The 19,666-nt window shown below is 42.7% G+C and overlaps 1 protein-coding gene across 2 annotated transcripts in view; it reads right to left on the bottom strand.

Annotated features, from left to right (window-relative positions):
* Nucleotides 1-19,666, bottom strand: part of UBE4B (ubiquitination factor E4B) — a 135,787-nt gene that overhangs the window by 87,309 nt on the left and 28,812 nt on the right. For both annotated transcript variants that reach the window (XM_066270498.1, XM_066270497.1), the window contains exon 2: nt 5,643-5,829. In XM_066270498.1, coding sequence (XP_066126595.1) covers nt 5,643-5,829 — 187 coding nt within the window. The remainder of the gene's footprint in view (nt 1-5,642; nt 5,830-19,666) is intronic.

Here is a 19,666-nt window from a genome sequence, read left to right on the forward strand (position 1 = left end):
GAGTGAGTATCTGCTATGTGCTAACACGGATCTGGGGGTAAGAAAATGAATAACACCGATGAAGTCCCTGCCTGAAACTTACGTTCTAAAGCAGGGGTAGTCAACCTTTTTATACCTACTGCCCACTTTCGTATCTCTGTTAGTAGTAAAATTTTCTAACCGCCCACCAGTTCCACAGTAATGGTGATTTATAAAGTAGGGAAGTAACTTTACTTTGTAAAATTTATAAAGCAGAGTTACAGCAAGTTAAAGTATATAATAATAATTACTTACCAAGTACTTTATGTTGGATTTTTGCTAAGTTTGGCAGAATAAATCTTTATAAAACAACTTACTATAGTTAAATCTTTTTATTTATACTTTGGTTGCTTCGCTACCGCCCACCATGAAAGCTGGAACGCCCACTAGTGGGCGGTAGGGACCAGGTTGACTACCACTGTTCTAAAGGGAAAAGGAGAGGAAGATTTTCAAAAACAATAAAAATATATTCCTCCTGGGAAGGAGGGTCTTTGCAAATGTAGTCAAGTCAAGGTGAGGTCATAGCAAATTAGGGTGGTCTCTAATCCAACAACTGGTGTCTTTATAAAAAGAGGGAAACCTGCACATACACAGAGGGACGGCCACGAGAACACAGAGGCAGAAATCGGAGCGATGCCACCACAAGCCAAGAACCACCAGCGATGGCATCAACAAACAGAAGCCGGAGAAGACAGGGAACCTTCCTCAGAGCCTTCAGAGGGAACACGGCCCCGCTGACACAGAAGCCAGCAGCTTTCAGAGCCAGCAGAGAATACACTTCTGCTGATTTCAGCCATCTAGCCTGTTCTTTCATTAGTGTAGTCCTGGGAAACTAAGACTGAGCAGATGGCCTTGCAAGGAGCTGGGACTACAGAGGAAGAAGCGGGTCGCAGGGCTCACTGCAGCCTCCAGCTCCTGCTTCAGTCCCAGGCACCTAAAGACACCGCCATAGAGAAGGCCACAGGGACTGCCTCGTTACTCCTGGATGCGGGGCTCCCTGCCATGGGCAGCAGCTGCCCAGGGTTTCTCTTGTGGAGAGTACTTCTTGATTCCAGAACAGAAGTTTCTCCCTCACATTCAGTGGGTCACAGATCTACCCCCTGGGCGTCCATCCATGTCGAGGACCACAGAAATCAAGCAGAAGCCGTCACCTTCCTCAGGGCATCGTCTCTCATTTTTTAATGGAAAGCTATAATACCCTCTTAAGATTCCTTCTTTTTCTTTTTTTTTTTAATTTTTATTTATTTATTTATTTATTACAGAGACAGAGAGTGAGTCAGAGAGAGGGATAGACAGGGACAGACAGACAGGAATGGAGAGAGATGAGAAGCATCATTAGTTTTTCATTGCGTGTTGCAACACCTTAGTTGTTCATTGATTGCTTTCTCATATGTGCCTTGACCATGGGCCTTCAGCAGACCGAGTAACCCCTTGCTGGGGCCAGCGACCTTGGGTTCAAGCTGGTGGGCTTTTCCTCAAACCAGATGAGCCCACACTCAAGCTGGCAACCTCGGGGTCTCGAACCCGGGTCCTCTGCATACCAGTCCGATGCTCTATCCACTGTGCCACCGCCTGGTCAGGCGAGATTCCTTCTCTTTAAGCTACACATTCTTATGTAGTTTTGGTCACTTTCTCTTGTGACTGATTTGATTAATTCAGCAGCTCTTTATTCAGTGCCCATCACGTGCCAGGCATCGGGGGTAGGGCAGAGAATAAAATGGACCAAAGTCCCTGCCCCATGGAGCTTACACTCCATAAGGGAGGCAGAGAAAACAAGATGTACAGGTGCTACGTCAGCTGTGATAAGAGCTCAAGAAAAAGTATCCATGTCAGAGAGAGGTTGTGCTTCAAGACTGGGCGGGGCCAGAGAAGGTGTTATTGAGCAAGTGACAAACATCTGAAGAATTAGGCAAAAAAGCTGCAAGAATTTTAGGGCATGAACATTCTAGGCACAGAAACAGAAGGTATAAAGGCCCAAATAAGGATCAGGCCAGGAATGTTCCAGAACAGCAGGGAAGCCAGTGTGGCTGGCACAGAGGGAGGAGAAGAGCGGTGAGAGGGGGTGAGAGGGGACGGGGGAGCCACAGCCGGGTCGGAGCACACCCAGCCATGGTCCCAGGGAAGACTCTGACATTCGCTCAGGGTCAGAGCACACCCAGCCCTGGTCCCAGGGAGGACTCCGACATTTGCTCCAAGTAAGGCAGGGAGCCAATGGAGGGTTTTCCACAGAGAACTGATGTGACCTGTTTTATGAGGGGTTTGTTTTCTGTTTTGTTCTGTTTAGACTTATTTATTTAATAAATTCATGCAAATTTGTTCATGCAATCTGTCAAGAACATGGCTAATAATATCTACCTGTTTGTGATTCTGAATAATGAGCTATGTGAGAAGCACAAGTAGGACTTCACACCGTGGAGGGGTCCTGCCAAGAACTAACCACTCAGAGCTGCCCAAGTCCTTGTTAGTGGGCAAGAGCAACACAATGAGCCTGCTGGAAAGAGTGGCGCTGCTGTTGCACAGTGTTGTCCTTATGCGTCAGTGGGGCCCATGGGCTCTGCCCTGAGGATGGACTGCGGTGAAGCCAGGGTGGACCTGGAGAGACCTGTGAAGACCACGCCAGCAACCCAGGCAAGATACGCTGGTGCCCTGGACCTGGGGCAGCAGTGCAGGTAAGGTGATGGGAGCTGGTGAGACCTGGTCCAATTCTATTGTGCTGACAGACCCAGAGCAGGGGCCAGCAGGCTAGTCCAGGGGCCACATCTAACCCACTACCTGTTTTCATAAATAGTTTTATCAGAACGCACCATGTGCCTTCATTTGCATATTGTCTATGGCTGCTTTAGTGTCATAGGAGCAGAAAAGAACAGCTATGGCAGGGACTATGCAGCCTTCAAAGCCAAAATTATTCACTACCTGGCCCTTTACCAAAAGTTTTATGACCCTGAACTAGAATATGAGGTAAATAGAAAATATAATGTTTTAGGCTTAAACAACTTAAAAAAAAAGTTGTCATTTATTGGGACGAAGTCCTAGAGAAGAATGACATGACATGTGAGGAAAGAGAAGGAGCTCAGTTTTGGACACGTTAGCCGTAAGATACGCATTAGATAGTATTTGAGTCTGAGTCTCAAGGAACAGGTCCAAGCTGCAGATATAAAACGTAGGAGTCACCAGATTAGAGACAGCAATTAAAGCCAAGAAACCAGATAAATCAATAAGAAAATGAACGCAGGAGAGGAAGAGATGTTAACTGCTGAGCCCTGGCACCCTAACAGCTGGAAGTTGGGGACATGAAGAACCATGTGGAGAACTAAGAAGGGACAGACAGGGACAGGAGGAAAACCAGGGCAGTGTGGGGTTCCGGAACACAAAAGAAAGCATCTGAAGGCAAATGGGCTGAAGCCATGTCAAATAAAGCTGACAGGTCAGATCGGATGGTGACAGAGACCGCAGGGCCTCATCTGACAGGAGTCAATTCAGCAGAGAAGCAAGAACAGGGGAGGAGAGTGAGCACAGGCAACGCGTCCCAGCAGCTGTGTCATGAACGCGTGCACAGGTGTGGGTGGAAGCCGGCTGGGGGTGAGATCAAGAATTCCCTTCTATTACCCTGATGGGAGAAGGCACAGCATGGAGGATGGAGATCCTGATGAAAAGGGGCAGACAGCCTGCTGGGGCACCAGCCTGGATCAGGGAAAGGTGCTGGGTAGGGGATGCAATAATGGGAGCTTCAGCAGGTCCCTTCTGCCCCATCTGGATTCTCCATGCACGGGAAGCCAGGGCCCCAGTGAGCGTGTGCACAGAGAAGGAGGATGCAGACTGGAGAAGATGTGGGATCATTAGCAGGGCGGGAAAGAAAACCCGAATATAACTGCTTGCCACTGTTAAGGGTCCACTTGAGTTTGTGATCATGAACCTGAAATGAGACAGATAGCCTGGCTCTGGGTCTCTATCTAGCTTTGTTTCACTGCCTAAAGGCTCGTTGTGACATTGCTGGTGCTCCCAAACAGAGTGCTGCGACCAGGAGTGTCGAGGGGCTTGCGAGAAGAACACAGGACTCTGGGGCTTCTGCCTGACTTTTGTCAGTGCAGTGAGCCTGCCCATCCCACCACCTCTCCCGAGACAACTGCTAGCGTTCCAGGCGAGGCCCACCCATGGTGAGACAAGCAGCACTCTTAAGGTAAAAACACAACTGGAATCCTGAACCTTTCATAGCACAGCATCTCAAAGGTGTACAGAGGAGACATTTCAGGCAAAGGCACTGTTTATTGTTAACTGAAGTTTTGGCCTGAACTGCTTCCACTTTTATAATTAACAGAATTATGCATGAGCATTCATATTTACACGCGGAGGATGCTACAATGATGGCTAACAAGAGATCCAGCAACAGAAACCCCACAAACACTTTGAATTCACAAGTTAGCCTAGACCAAGACAGGCTGTTCTGAAGGGGACTAAGGAAGGGTGCATTAAATAACTGCAGAGCTGAATACTGCATGTTCAAGTATTTAATGATATAATGATCAATACAGATCTCTTAGCACCTGCTTTTTCATAATTAGTCTTAAGTATAATAATTATTACAATGGTAATAATTATGTTGGATAGAAATGTTCATTTAGAAAAAGGCAGACATTTTCTTTTTCTTTCTTTTCCTTATTCACTGAGAGTAGGGAAGGCAGAGAGACAGACTCTTGCATACACCCTGCCTGGCATCCATCAGGCAAGCCCACTAGGGGGCAATGTTCTGCCCATCAGGGGCATTGCTCCATTGCTCAGCAACAGAGCTCTTCTTAGCACCTGAGGTTGAGGCCATGAAGCCATCCTCAGCACCTGGGGCCAACTCGCTCCAATCAAGTCATCACTGCAGGAGAGTAAGAGAGAAAGAGAGAGAGAGAAGTGAGAAGGGGAGAGGTGGAGAAGCAGGTGGGCACCTCTTCTGTGTGCCTTGACCAGGAATCAAACCTGGGACATCCACATGCCAGGCCGACATTCTACCACTTAGCCAATAAGCCAGGGCTGACAGACATTTTCAAATACACAGGATAAGTTAATATCATTTCCGAACAAAGATACCCCTAGCTCATTTACTCATGAGCTCATTAATTATAAAGAAATAAACCTTTAGGATAGCGAAATAACTGTAAATTAGATAGTCCTAAAAGATCATCCCAGGTAAACTTTTACAACCTAAAAATTTAGAGAAAGAACTCTATGCCAACATAGAACAAAAACTAGGAAGTCTGTAATTAGTGGCTTGTTACTTTGACCATTATTTCATTCTTGCGTTTTCAGATTATTTTGTCTTAAAAGAAAACCATCAACCAAACTCATCAAATCCACAGAACAAAATTTTGTTTGAATCACTTTGCCATCAAAGGTGAAGACCAAAACCTGTTTGGCAAAATGGATAAATAAAAGAAAGGAAAACAATTAGTCTTAACAGATCACTGTCAGAATGGATAGACACTGACAAAACACGCTGTCATAGGCTCTTATATTTAAACTTACTGCTTGCAGTATTATACCAAGTTGCTGTCCAATTTATTCTACCCTGTTGTGATAAGATTAATAAAAAGCTACGATTAGAATTATAAACACACCCCAGGTATGACGAGGAGGCTTACCTGATGCACCTATTGGGGAGGTAGCTGGGGTCATGTTGTGGACACTGAGACCAAGACTCTGGGAGGGGCCTGGGGCTGATGCTGCTATAGGAGGGCCCGGAGGGTTCTCTCTCTGGGGAGAGGTGAGCGGGGTGGTCGGCTGAGAGGTCTGTCCACCAGCAAGTCGAGCAAGGCGCCTCCGTCGGATCTACAGAGGGAAAAGGGCATACTTGAAATAAACAGTAGAAACACAGTCTGTCTGAGAAGAACACTAACATTATCAAAGACCATACCAGAACTGAACAACTAAAAATGCCTTGAGAAAAAAGTACCCATTTGAGACAAGTAATTACTCAGTGTACCAGTATTTTTGCAAGCTACCACCAAACTTTAAAAAATTTTTAATTTTTGTCTGATCAATCAGTGGCGCAGTGGATACAGCATCGGACTGGGATGTGGAGGACCCAGGTTAAAAACCCCAAGGTCACCAGCTTGAGTGCAGAATCATAGACATGACCCCATGGTCGCTGGCTTGAGCCCAAAGGTCGCTGGCTTGAAACCCAAGGTTGCCGGCTTGAGCAAGGGGTAACTCATTCTGCTGTAGCGCCCACTATTATTAACCCCTCATGGCACATATGACAAAGCAATCACTGAACAACTAAGGAGCTGCGACTTCTCATTTTTCTCCCTTCCTGTCTGTCTGTCCCTATCTGTCCCTCTCTTGGACTCTCTCCATCTCTGTCAAAAAAAACCCACATTTTTTTTAAGTGGGAGGTATCACACTTCCTGATATCAAGTTATACTACAAGGCCATTGTACTCAAAACAGCCTGGTACTGGCATAAGAACAGACATATAGATCAATGGAACAGAACAGAGAACCCAGAAATAAACCCATACCTTTATGGACAACTGGTATTTGACAAAGGAGGTAAGAGCATACAATGGAGTAAAGACAGCCTCTTTAACAAATGGTGTTGGGAAAATTGAACATCTACCTGCAAAAAAATGAAACTAGACCACCAACATACACCATTCACAAAAATAAACTCAAAATGGATGAAAGACTTAAATGTAAGTCATAAACCATAAGCGTCTTAGAAGAAAACATAGGCAGTAAGCTCTCCGACATCTCTCGCAGCAATATATTTGCCAATTTATCTCCACAGGCAAGTGAAATAAGACAGGATAAACAAATAGGACTTTATAAAACTAAAAAGCTTTTGCACAGCTAAAGACAATAAGAACAGAATAAAAAGACAAACTACACAATGGGAGAACATATTCTACAATATGTCTGATGAGGGGTTAATAACCAAAATTTATAAAGAACTTGTAAAATTCAACACCAGGAAGACAAACAATCCAATCAAAAAATGGGCAAAAAAAATGAATAGACATTTCTCCAAAGAGGACATACAGATGGCCAATAGGCATATGAAAAAATGCTCAACATCACTAATCCTTACAGAAATGCAAATTAAAACCACAATGAGATATCACCTCATAACAGTCAGAATGGCATTCATCAACAAAACAACACAGAATAAATGCTGGCAAGGATGTGGAGAAAAGGGAACCCTCCTGCACTGCTGGTGGAAATGCAGACTGGTGCAGCCACTGTGGAAAACAGTATGGAGGTTCCTCAAAAAATTAAAAATGGAACTGCCTTTTGACCCAGCTATCCGACTTTTAGGAATATACTCCAAGAACACCATAGCACTGTTTCAAAAGGATAAATGCACCCCCATGTTTATGGCAGCATTGTTCACAATAGCAAAGATTTGGAAACAGTCCAAGTGTCCATCGTGGACGAGTGGATTAAAAAGTTTTAGTACATATATACTATGGAATACTACTCAGCCATGAGAAATGATGACATTGGATCATTTATAACATGATTGACCTTGATAATATTATACTGAGTGAAATAAATCAGAAAAACTAAGAACTATATGATTCCATACATAGGTGGGACATAAAAATGAGCCTCAAAGACATGGACACAAGGGTGGTGGTTTCGGGGGAGGGGAGGCACAAAGAAAACCAGATAGAAGGTGATGGAAAACCAGATAGAAGGTGATGGAAGACAATTGGACTTTGGGTGATGGGAATGCAACATAATCAAATGTCAAAATAACCTGCAGGTGTTTTCTCTAAACATATGTACCCTGATTTATCAACGTCATCCCATTAAAATTAATAATAAAAAAAATGTTAAAGGAAAAAAAAATTTTTTTTTAATTTTATTTATTCATTGATTTTAGGAGGAGGGAGGGAGGGAGAGAGAGAGAGAAACATTGATTTGTTGTTCCACTTATTTATGCATTCTTTGGTTGTATGACTAGGGATTGAACCCACAACCTTAACATAAGTAACCAACTGAGCTATACAGCCAGGGCATACCACCTCACTTTTTAAAAACTGCATCTTAAAAATTATTTTAAATCCTAAATTCTACCTCAAGTTAAATTTCAAATCAGATATGAAAGCAGAATAAACATTTTCACACATACACACAAAAATAAAGTTTCACACATACACACAAAATAATCATTTTATCTCTGCTCATTACACTTTCTTGACTGATTTGTGAATTTATAATTAGCATACCACACCTTTAAACACACTAAAGCTTGCTGTTTTTTTAAACATTACTTTTTAAATTTTAATTCATTTTAGAGAGGAGAGTGAGAGAGAGAGAGAGAGAGAGAGAGAGAGAGAGAAAGGGGGGAGGAGCAGGAAGCTTCAACTCCCATATGTGCCCTAACCAGACAAGTGCAGAGTTTCAAACAGACCTCAGAGTTCTAGGTCGATGCTTTATCCACTATGCCACCCACAGGTCAGGCCTCACTGTTTTCTTTTTAATAAAACCACATTACTTGGCCATTTTAAATAGGTGAGAAGAAAAGTAAATATTCAATTTAATTCACTAAAAACAATGACAAAAAAGTAACAGAAGTTATACCAAGAAACACATTTTACTGTTTCAAAAGCAAAATGACTTGGCGGTTCCAAGATGGCCACAGAGTAGCAAATGCTCCAACTCCCACTTCCCAGAACCAACGTGGATTACAACTTAAATCTGAGAACACTCATCGTGAAAGAGAAACTTTGGACTAAACTAAGAGGATTCCACAGCCAAGAACCACCAAAGAACCCACACTGAGTCTGGTAAGAAAGGCAGAGACGCAGAAAAGGCTGCCCCGCTCCCGGGAGAAACTTTTGAGACAGGGAGGGCTGTCCAGCAAGTTGTAGGTCCTTATCCCCAAAACCAGAATTCCAGCCTAGTGCCCTGGAGCCTGGAAGGGGCTTACGGACTATATTTGGCTGAGAAAAAAGCCTAGACACAGTCTGAGAGGAGGCAGGACTCTCAGACCCAGGCTCCGTATTAAAGGAACTTCACAGAAAGCCTTGCTCACAGCCACATTCCCGGAGCTCCAGGAGGACACCCTAACCCAGGCGTGGCCAACAGTTCTGCCCCCGGGCCAGACAAAATATTAAAATTAAAAAATGTTAAATACAAAAACGATTCATTTAAGTAAACAAAATTTTATTATGTAATTTGTTTATGAATAAATGTGAGTGAAAAAATTTTAATATACAATATTATTTTAATAAAAATATAATTACATACCATATAAATATCCAAACTGTATTGCAATCAACCAACAATATTAAATTAATAGAATGAGCTTCAAGGGGTTATATCACAAATAAAACAATTATTTTATTTTACAAACAGCCTAGACACGTTTTCAGTTATCAACTGCAGCTATTGTCTATGCTACAATGCCACTTGATTCAACACACTTGACCACAAAAATAACGAATTGTTTGACCTTGGGTGCGCACTGGCAAACTCCACCTAAAAGAATGTGGGTTTCACATCACCGCTAAATGTCAAACAGTTCATACTGAGGAGAGACAAGTACAGACGAGTATAAAAGTTGTAAATCTTTATAATGGAATTTTTTTAAAAAATAAATAAGTATCGCGAACCCATTCGACCAATTATTGGAAGTTAACCCTAGATTAGTCACATGCGGAATTCTTTTCTGCATATCACTATCTTCTTAAATATCTTGATTTCCAATAATCAAAGACATTTCCACTTCTGAGTAGCTGAGATTTTAAAGTAGCGAAGAATATTAAAAATTTAATCATGGGCCGCATAAACTCATTACACAGGCCATATCTGGCCTGCGGGCTGTATGTTGGCCATGCCTGCCCTAACCCCTGGGCTGAGTCACTGCCCAAATTTAAAGTGAACCAGCATCACTAGCAAAGGAAAGAAAGTGCCCCATTCACCGGAGGCTCCCCTACTTTAGCTAGAACAAAGGCGCTTACAGCCAGATGCCATGTTAGTGACACAAATAGGGAGTGCAGAGGTCTAAGCTACACCACCCACCGCACTACTGAGTGCTCGCCAGGGGCAGGCAGGACAGAGGCAGCAGGGTGCAGCTGTGGAGGTGAGTGAGCACAAACAAGCCAGCCTGCAGGGCTGGGAACCGCCATTGCCGCTGGGGAAGCCAGGGCTCACACACAGCCCTGCTTGCTGAGTAGCCTGCCCTTGGCGGGAGTGGAGGCCCGAGAGTCAGTTGAGGGGAAACGCGTGGGCGTTTGAGCGCCCACCAGCGATGACAGAAGTTGCTCCGGCTGCTGCAGAAGTCCTGGTCAGCGCACAAACCTGCTCAGGGTGCAGGTGCGCCCTCAGCGGCAGCAAAAGCACGGGTGACCTCAGCAGTGATCTGAGAGGGTGCGTGCGCCCCCAAGTGGCCGCTGAGATCTGAGCCAACCAAGGGAGCCCCAAAAGCGGTCCAAACAGGTGCGCGGGCACGCAAGCCCCACCAGGGCAGCAGTGGTCATGGAGGCGGATTGGAGCCAGCAGCACATGAGCCCAAAAGCCCCTGGCAGCAACAGAGGTGGCCAAGTAGACAGACCATAAAACCAGAGCACAGGGGCCACACCCACTGGACACCTGAGACTACACCCCACTGAGTACTGAAAAAGAACAAAAAAACAAAAGAAAATAAAATAAGTAAATAAAATGTCTGGATAGAAAGACACCTGAGGCTAAGGAGTAGGCCACATCTAATATCGTACCTAATCACTGAATTATAGTACTGAGCTTAACAAGTAGCCAGCAATAAGAGACAACAGAAAGCGGATTTTAGGGGAATTTGAACTTTTAAAAGAACTTCTCCCATTTATCCAGCAAGGATATAATTTAAAACTGAAGGAGAAATAAAGTTTCCCAAATAAAAAAAAACTCGGCCCTGGCCGGTTGGCTCAGCAGTAGAGCATCGGCCTGGCGTGCGGGGGACCCGGGTTCGATTCCCGGCCAGGGCACACAGGAGAAGCGCCCATTTGCTTCTCCACCCCCCCCTTCTTCCTCTCTGTCTCTCTCTTCCCCTCCCGCAGCCAAGGCTCCATTGGAGCAAAGATGGCCTGGGCACTGGGGATGGCTCCTTGGCCTCTGCCCCAGGTGCTAGAGTGGCTCTGGTCGCGGCAGAGCGACGCCCAGGAGGGGCAGAGCATCGCCCCCTGGTGGGCAGAGCGTTGCCCCTGGTGGGCGTGCCGGGTGGATCCCGGTTGGGCGCATGCGGGAGTCTGTCTGACTGTCTCTCCCCGTTTCCAGCTTCAGAAAAATACAAAAAAACCAAAAACAAACAAAAAAAAAACTGAAGGAATTCATTACAACCAAACCAATGCTGCAGGAAATGTTAAGGGGTATGGTGTAAACAGATCAAAGTGGGAAAAGAATATAGCAAAAGAGGAATATAGCTTTAAAGAATAAAATGGCAATAAACAACTACATATCAATAATAACCTAAATGTAAATGGATTAAATGATCCAATCAAAAGACATAGGGTAGCTGCATGGATAAGAAAACAGGACCCATACATATGCTGTCTACAAGAGACACACCTTAAAACAAAAGATGCACATAGGTTGAAGGTAAAAGGATGGAAAAAAAACATTTCATGCAAATGGAAATGAAAAAAAAAGCTGGGGTAGCAATAGTTATATCAGACAAAATGGACTTTAAAACAAAGAATATAGTAAGAGATAAAGAAGGCCACTACATAATGATAAAGGGAGCAATATAACAGGAAGATATAACTATTATAAATATCTATGCACCTAATATAGGAGCACCTAAATATATAGAGCAGACTTTGATGGATATAAAGAGCGAGATCAACAGCAACACTATAATAGTAGGGGATTTTAATACCCCACTAACATCACTAGATAGATCCTCAAGAAAGAAAATTAACAAAGAAACAGCAGACTTTAAGATCACACTAGATCAACTCAATTTAATAGATATCTTCAGAACCTTTCACCCTAAAGCAGCAGAATATACATTCTTTTCAAGTGCTCATGGTACATTCTCTAGGATAGACCACATCTTAGAGCAACAAATTTAAGAAGATTGAAATCACATCAAGCACTTTCTCTGACCACAATGGCATGAAACTAGAAATCAACCGCAACAGAAAAGCTCAAAAATTCTCAAGCACATGAAAACTAAATAGCAGGTTGTTAAATAACGAATGGAGTAAGAATGAGATCAAAGAAGAAATAAAAAAATTCCTAGAAATGAATGATAATGAGCATACAACAACTCAAAATTTATGGGACACAGCAAAAGCAGTACTGAGAGGGAAGTTCATAGCTCTACAGGCACACTTTAAGAAGCTAGAAAAAGCTCAAATAAACAACCCTGCATCTAAAAGAACTAGAAAAAGAACAGCAAGTAAAGCCTAAATGTAGTAGAAGGAAGGAAATAATAAAGATCAGAGCAGAAATAAATGACATAGAGACTAAAGAAACAAGACAGAGGATCAATGAAACCAAGAGCTGGTTCTTTCAAAGGATAAACAAGATCGATGAACCTTTAACCAGACTCACCAAGAAAAAAAGAGAGAGGACGCAAATAAATAAAATTAGAAAAGAGAGTGGAGAAATAACAACTGACACAACAGAAATACAAAGGATTGTAAGAAAATACCAAGAAGAACTGTATGCCAAAAAAATTACACAACCTAGATGAAATGGACAAATTCCTTGAAACATATAATCTTTCAAAAATCAATCTGGAAGAATCAGAAAACCTAAACAGACCAGACCGATTACAACAAGTTAGATCAAAACAGTTATCAGAAAACTCCCAACAAACAAAAGCCCTGAGTCAGATGGCTTCACTGGTAAATTCTACCAAAGATTCAAAGAAGAACTAACTCCTATCCTTCTCAAGCTATTTCAAAAAATTCAAGAGGGCCTGACCTGTGGTGGTGCAGTGGATGAAGTGTCGACTTGAAAATGCTGAGGTCGCCGGTTCGAAACCCTGGGCTTGCCTGTCAAGGCACATATGGGAGTTGATGCTTCCAGCTCCTCCCCCCCTTCTCTCTCTCTGTCTCTCCCTCTCCTTTCTAAAATGAATAAATAATTTAAAAAAAAAATCAAGAGGAAGGAAGACTTCCAGGCTCTTTTTATGAGGCAAGAATAATTCTGATTCCAAAACCAGGCAAAGACAACACAAAGAAAGAAAATTATAGGCCAATATCCCTGATGAATTTAGATGCTAAAATCCTCAACAAAATGTTAGCAAACCGGATTCAGCAATACATGAAAAAAATCATACATCATGATCAAGTGGAATTTATTCTGGGGAGGCAAGGCTGGTACAATATTCACAAATCAATCAATGTGATTCATCACATAAACAAAAGGAAGGAGAAAAACTACATGATAATTTCAATAGATGCAGAAAAAGCATTTGATAAAATCCAGCACCTATTTATGATCAAAACTCTCAGCAAAGTGGGAATACAGGGAACATACTTCAACATGATAAAGGCCATCTATGACAAACCCACAGCCAACATCATAATTAATGGGCAAAAATTAAAAGCAATCCCCTTAAGATCAGGAACAAGGCAGGCGTGCCCCGTTTCATCACTCTTATTCAACACAGTCCTGGAAGTCCTAGTTACAGCAATCAGACAAGAAGAAATAAAAGGCATCCAAATTGGAAAAGAAGAAGTAAAACTATCATTATTTGCAGATGATATGATACTGTAAATAGAAAACCCTAAAGTCTCAGTCAAAAAACTACTGGACTTGATAAATGAATTCAGCAAGGTGGCTGGGTATAAAATTAATACACAGGAATTAAAGACATTTTTATACACCAACAATGAACTGTCAGGAAGAGAAATTAAGAAAACAATCCCCTTCGCTATTGCAACAAAAAAAAATAAAGTACCTAGGAGTAAATTTAACCAAGGAGGTTAAAGATTTGTACTCAGAAAATTATGAAACATTGCTAAAGAAATCAAGGAAGATACAAACAAGTGGAAGCATATACCATGTTCATGGTTAGGAAGAATAAACATCATTAAAATATCTATATTACCCAAACCAATTTATAAATTCAATGCAATACCAATTAAAATAGCAATGACATACTTCAAAGATATAGAACACTTATTTCAAAAATGTATATGGAACCAAAAAAGAACATGAATAGCCTCAGCAATCTTGAAAAAGAAGAATAAAGTGGGAGGTTTCACACTTCCTGATATCAAGTTATACCACAAGGCCACTGTCCTCAAAATAGCTTGGTACTGGCATAAGAACAGGCATATAGATCAATGGAACAGAACAGAGAACCCAGAAATAAATACACACCTTTATGGACAATTGATATTTGACAAAGGAGGTAAGAGCATACAATGGAGTAAAGACAGTCTCTTTAACAAATGATGTTGAGAAAATTGGACAGCTACCTGCAAAAAAAAATGAAACTAGACCAACAACTTACACCATTCACAAAAATAAACTCAAAATGGATAAAAGACTTAAATGTAAGCTATGAAACCATAAGCATCTTAGAAGAAAACATAGGCAGTAAGCTCACCGACATCTCTTGCAGCAATGTATCTGCTGATTTATCTCCATGGGCAAGTGAAATAAGACAGGATAAACAAATGGGACTATATCAAACTAAAAAGCTTTTGCACAGCTAAAGACAATATGAACAAAATAAAAAGACAAAACATACAATGCGAGAACATATTCAACAATACATCTGATGAGGGGTTAATAACCAAAATTTATAAAGAACTTGTAAAATTCAACACCAGGAAGACAAACAATCCAATCAAAAAATGGGCAAAAAAATGACTAGACATTTCTCCAAAGAGGACATATACAGATGGCCAATAGATGAAAAAATGTTCAACATCACTAATCATTAGAGAAATGCAAATTAAAACCACAATGAGATACCACCTCATAACAGTCAGAATGGCGCTCATTAACAAAACAACACATTAATAGGTGCTGGCGAGGATGTGGAGAAAAGGGAACCGTCCTGCACTGCTGGTGAGAATGCAGACTGGTGCAGCCACTGTGAAAAACAGTATGGAGAATCCTCAAAAAATTAAAAGTGGAACTACCTTTAGACCCAGCCATCCCACTTATAGGAATATATCCCAAGAACACCATAGCACTGACTCAAAAAAAGAAATGCACCCCCATGTTTATGGCAGCATTGTTCACAATAGTGAAGATCTGGAAACAGCCCAAGTGTCCATCAGTGAACGAGTGGATTAAAAAGCTGTGGTACATATACACCAGGGGTAGTCAACCTTTTTATACCTACCGACCACTTTTGTATCTCTGTTAGTAGTAAAATTTTCTAACCGCCCACTGGTTCCACAGTAATGGTAATTTATAAAGTAGGGAAGTAACTTTACTTTATAAAATATATAAAGCAGAGTTATAGCAAGTTAAAGTATATAATAATAATAACTTACCAAGTACTTTATGTCGAATTTTCACTAAGTTTGGCAGAATAAATCTTTATAAAACAACTTACTATAGTTAAATCTATCTTTATATTTATACTTTGGTTGCTCCGCTACCACCCACCACGAATGCTAGAACGCCCACTAGTGGGTGGTAGGGACCAGGTGAACTACCACTGATATACACAACAGAATACTATGGGGCTATGAAAAAGAAGGAAGTATTACCTTTTGCAACAACATGGATGGACCTGGAAACTATTATGTTGAATGAAATAAGCCAGGCAGAGAAAAAAAAAATATCATATGACCTCACTCATTTGAGGAATCCAAGGAACAATGTGAACTGAGGAACAGAATTAAACCTGAAAAGAAGGGGGGAGGGAGCTTTTAGGAGATGGATCAGGGAGATGTTGAGAGGAATACAGGGCAGGGAGGATGCAGTCGGGGAGACCCTAGAATCTATGTAAACGCAATAAAAAAAAAGCAAAATGACTGTTTTCTTAGTTTCAATAAAAATATAATCTACTTCTTCCTTATCATAATTTCCCAGAGTTATGAAGTGATTACAAATATGTACCATAAAATCCCAGTAGACGCAAGAGCTGTTTCCCCTACATTTTGAGAGTCATTAAATTCATAGCCAGTCAACAAACTCTCACTGACCACCTGCTGCCCCAGGCCATGAGGACAGGTAACAGTTATGATAACGCTCTGGTTCCAAGCAGGCAGCAAAGAAGCAACCAACCACCGAACTGTTCACACTCTAATCTACTTTCCAAATAAGGAAGATGAAAAGTTAAATTATGACAAACGCTAACAGGGATAGGCCTCAACTGAACCGAGAATCTACCTGTCTTTCTAACACTGCAGAAAATCTGCTCCCTTTATTTTTCAGACAACCAAGAACATCCTTATTCTTGACCCCAAAGTTCAGAAGCCCTTCCTTATGTCCCTGCTATAAATACTGCCATCAATGAATTTAAAATCCTGAAGTTGTTTATCTACTTAAGTAGATTAAACCCCTGGAAGGGAGGGATTAGGTCGTGTTTATTTAATAAACACTAGAGTAGCACTTAACTATCTTCTAGCAAGGTTCTAAGAACTTCACAAATACATATATAATTTATCCTCTTAACAACCACTGAAGTAGGTACTTACGTCCATTTTATGTATGAGCAAACTGAGGCATGTGGATGTTAGATATCTTGCCTAATGCATAATTGGCAGAGGCAGGATCTGAATTCATGCAATCTAGCATCAGTGTCTGTGCTCCTACCACCTAAACCAACAGCCTGGGGACCTCCAAGGAGTCTCTGAGACCTTTTCACAGGGTCTGTGAGGCCAACTATTTTAATAACAACACTAAAACATCTGCCTTCTAACTCATTCTCTCACAAGTGTCCAGTGGAGTTTTTCAGAGGCTAAACGTCCCAGACAAGAGATGTTGCAGCTTCTTTAAATAATGAAGTCAATATGCGAACCCAGCTGTCTTCTATAAAGTTAGACATGAAAAAAAATTGAAAAAGCATAAACAATGTCACTAATTAAATGTTATGCAAAATGTAGTTATTTTCATTAAAAACATGTTTATATTTGCAAACAAAGCTTTTATTATTTTTTAAAAGAATTAGTAATTTAAGTTTATCAGTTTTCATTTCTAACATCATAAACATCAATAGATAAAACCCACCTAAACATGGCCTTGGCCAGTTGGCTCAGTGGTAGTGGTGGCCCGGTGTGTGGACGTCCCAGGTTTGATTTCTGGTCAGGGCACACAGGAGAAGAGCCCAAATGCTTCTCCATCCCTCCCCCTTCTCTCTGTTTACTCCTCCCGCAGCCATGGCTCAATTGGTTCAAGTGTATCGGTCCTGGGCACTGAGGCTCCATGGAGCCTCCACCTCAGGTGCTAAAAATAGCTTGGTTGCAAGCATGGCTCTATGTGGGCAGAGCATCAGTCCCAGATGGGGGCGGCTGGTGGATCCCAGTTGGGGCACAAGTGGGAGTCTGTCTCTCAACTCCCCTCTTCTCATTTGGAAAATAAGAAAAAAGATAAAAAAAACACCACCAAACAAATGTTTCTTAGGAGCCTCAACACTTTGTAACAGTGCGAAGGAACCCAGAGACCTGAACCCACGAGAGCCACTGTGCTCACCAGGCTGTTCTCTCCCGACTTTATTTCCCCCAGGTCCAGGTGGCACCGGGCCTGGAACAGGAGCTCAGAGCTCACTGACCTGAACAGAGAAGGGAAAAACTGAAAAGCACTGCCAGTCACCCAGGGAGCAGGGAGCATCAGCACTGTGATGAAAAAGGCACTGAAAGAAATTAATGAAGTATTTCTCTCATGAACACTTAACTGGCGTGGAGGGCCAGGATTCCCGCCCCCAGCCTACTCTCCACCCAATGACGTAAGCAGAGACCCGAGGTCTGCGTCCACTGCTTCCTTAATTCCCTTCGGCTCTCAAACCTATCACCAAGCACTGCTTATCCCCCAAGTCCACCCTCTTCTCTCAGCTCCTCGGCCACCACCCTCCCCAGGCCACTGCCCTCTCTTACCAAGACCTCTGCAAAGACCTCCCTAGACAATCTACCTGGGTCCATTTTGGCCAGGTAAACACAGAGGCCATATATTTCCTTTCTTTAAACACTTTCAAAGTTTTAGCTTTCTGAAATGCAAATTAAAATCACAATGAGATAACCCTTCACACCCATTAAGATGGCTACTGTAAAATATTATATATAAATCGCTTGACCAGGTTGTGGTGTACTGGATAAAGCATCAACCGGAATGCAGAGGACCCAGGTTTGAAACCCCGAGGTTTCCGGTTTCAGTGCAGGCTCACCAGCTTGAGTGTGGGATCATAGACATGATCCCACGGTTTCTGGCTTGAAGCTCAGAAACTGGTCGCTGGCTTGAGCAAGGGGTCACTGGCTCAGCTGGAACCCCCCAGTCAAGGCACATATGAGAAAGCAATCAATGAACAAGTAAGGAGCTGCAACTATGAGTTGATGCTTCTCATCTCTCTCCCTTCCTGTTTGTCACTGTCTGTCTCTTTCTCGCTTAAAATATAAAATAAAATAATAAACTATATAAATAAAATAATAAGTGTTAGCAAGGATGTGGAGAAATTGGAAGCCTTGTGCACTGTTGGAGGGAAGTGCTATAGCCATTATAGAAAATAATAGTATGGCAGTTCCTCTAAAAATTAAAAATAGAATCACTATATGATCCAGTCACTCCACTCCTAGATATATAGCGCAAAAATTGAGAGCAGGGCCCTGGCCGGTTGGCTCAGCGGTAGAGCGTTGGCCTGGCATGCGGGGGACCCGGGTTTGATTCCTGGCCAGGGCACATAGGAGAAGCGCCCATTTGCTTCTCCACCCCCGCCCCCTCCTTCCTCTGTCTCTCTCTTCCCCTCCCGCAGCCAAGGCTCCATTGGAGCAAAGATGGCCTGGGCACTGGGGATGGCTCCTTGGTCTCTGCCCCAGGCGCTAGAGTGGCTCTGGTTGCGGCAGAACGAACCCCCCCAGGGGCAGAGCATCGCCCCCTGGTGGGCAGAGCTTCGCCCCTGGTGGGCGTGCCGGGTGGATCCCAGTTGGGTGCATGCGGGAGTCTGACTGTCTCTCCCCGTTTCCAGCTTCAGAAAAATACAAAAAAAAAAAAAAAAAAAAAAAATTGAGAGCAGGACTCAAACAGATATTTGTTCATCCTTATTCACAGCAGCATTATTCCCAAGAGCCACGAGGTGGAAGCCACCCAAATGTCCACCCCTTCTTAAACCTTCAATGACTCCGCACTGCACCTAGCACAGAAGTCCTCACCGTGTCCTCCAGGGCCATTGGTTGCCTCTCCAAGGTCATGGTGTCTACGAGGCAGCAGCCACCTGGCCCCGACAGTTCCTAGAACATCTTAAGCTCTATCTTATCTCTGGCCACTTGCAATTCCTTTAGCCTAAGAGCACTTTCATTCTTGGCCTGGCTGGTTCTTTCCCTTCTTTCCATTCTCAGCTTAAATGTCACCTCCTGCAGAACTTTCCTTACCATGGTGTCTTGTGCAGCCCTGCTTGCCACACTCATTTGACTTTATGGCCCTCTATTCACCTCCTTCAAACATTCCTCGTGATCTGTAAATATCTTCCTTACTCACTGTCCGTCTTCCTCAGTACCTGTTTCTCTAGTGGAATGGAAGCTCCATGAAAAAACCATGTCTGTCTTGTTCAC

This window comes from Saccopteryx bilineata, chromosome 3 (assembly GCF_036850765.1).
Source record: "Saccopteryx bilineata isolate mSacBil1 chromosome 3, mSacBil1_pri_phased_curated, whole genome shotgun sequence".
NCBI classification, from domain to species: domain Eukaryota; kingdom Metazoa; phylum Chordata; class Mammalia; order Chiroptera; family Emballonuridae; genus Saccopteryx; species Saccopteryx bilineata.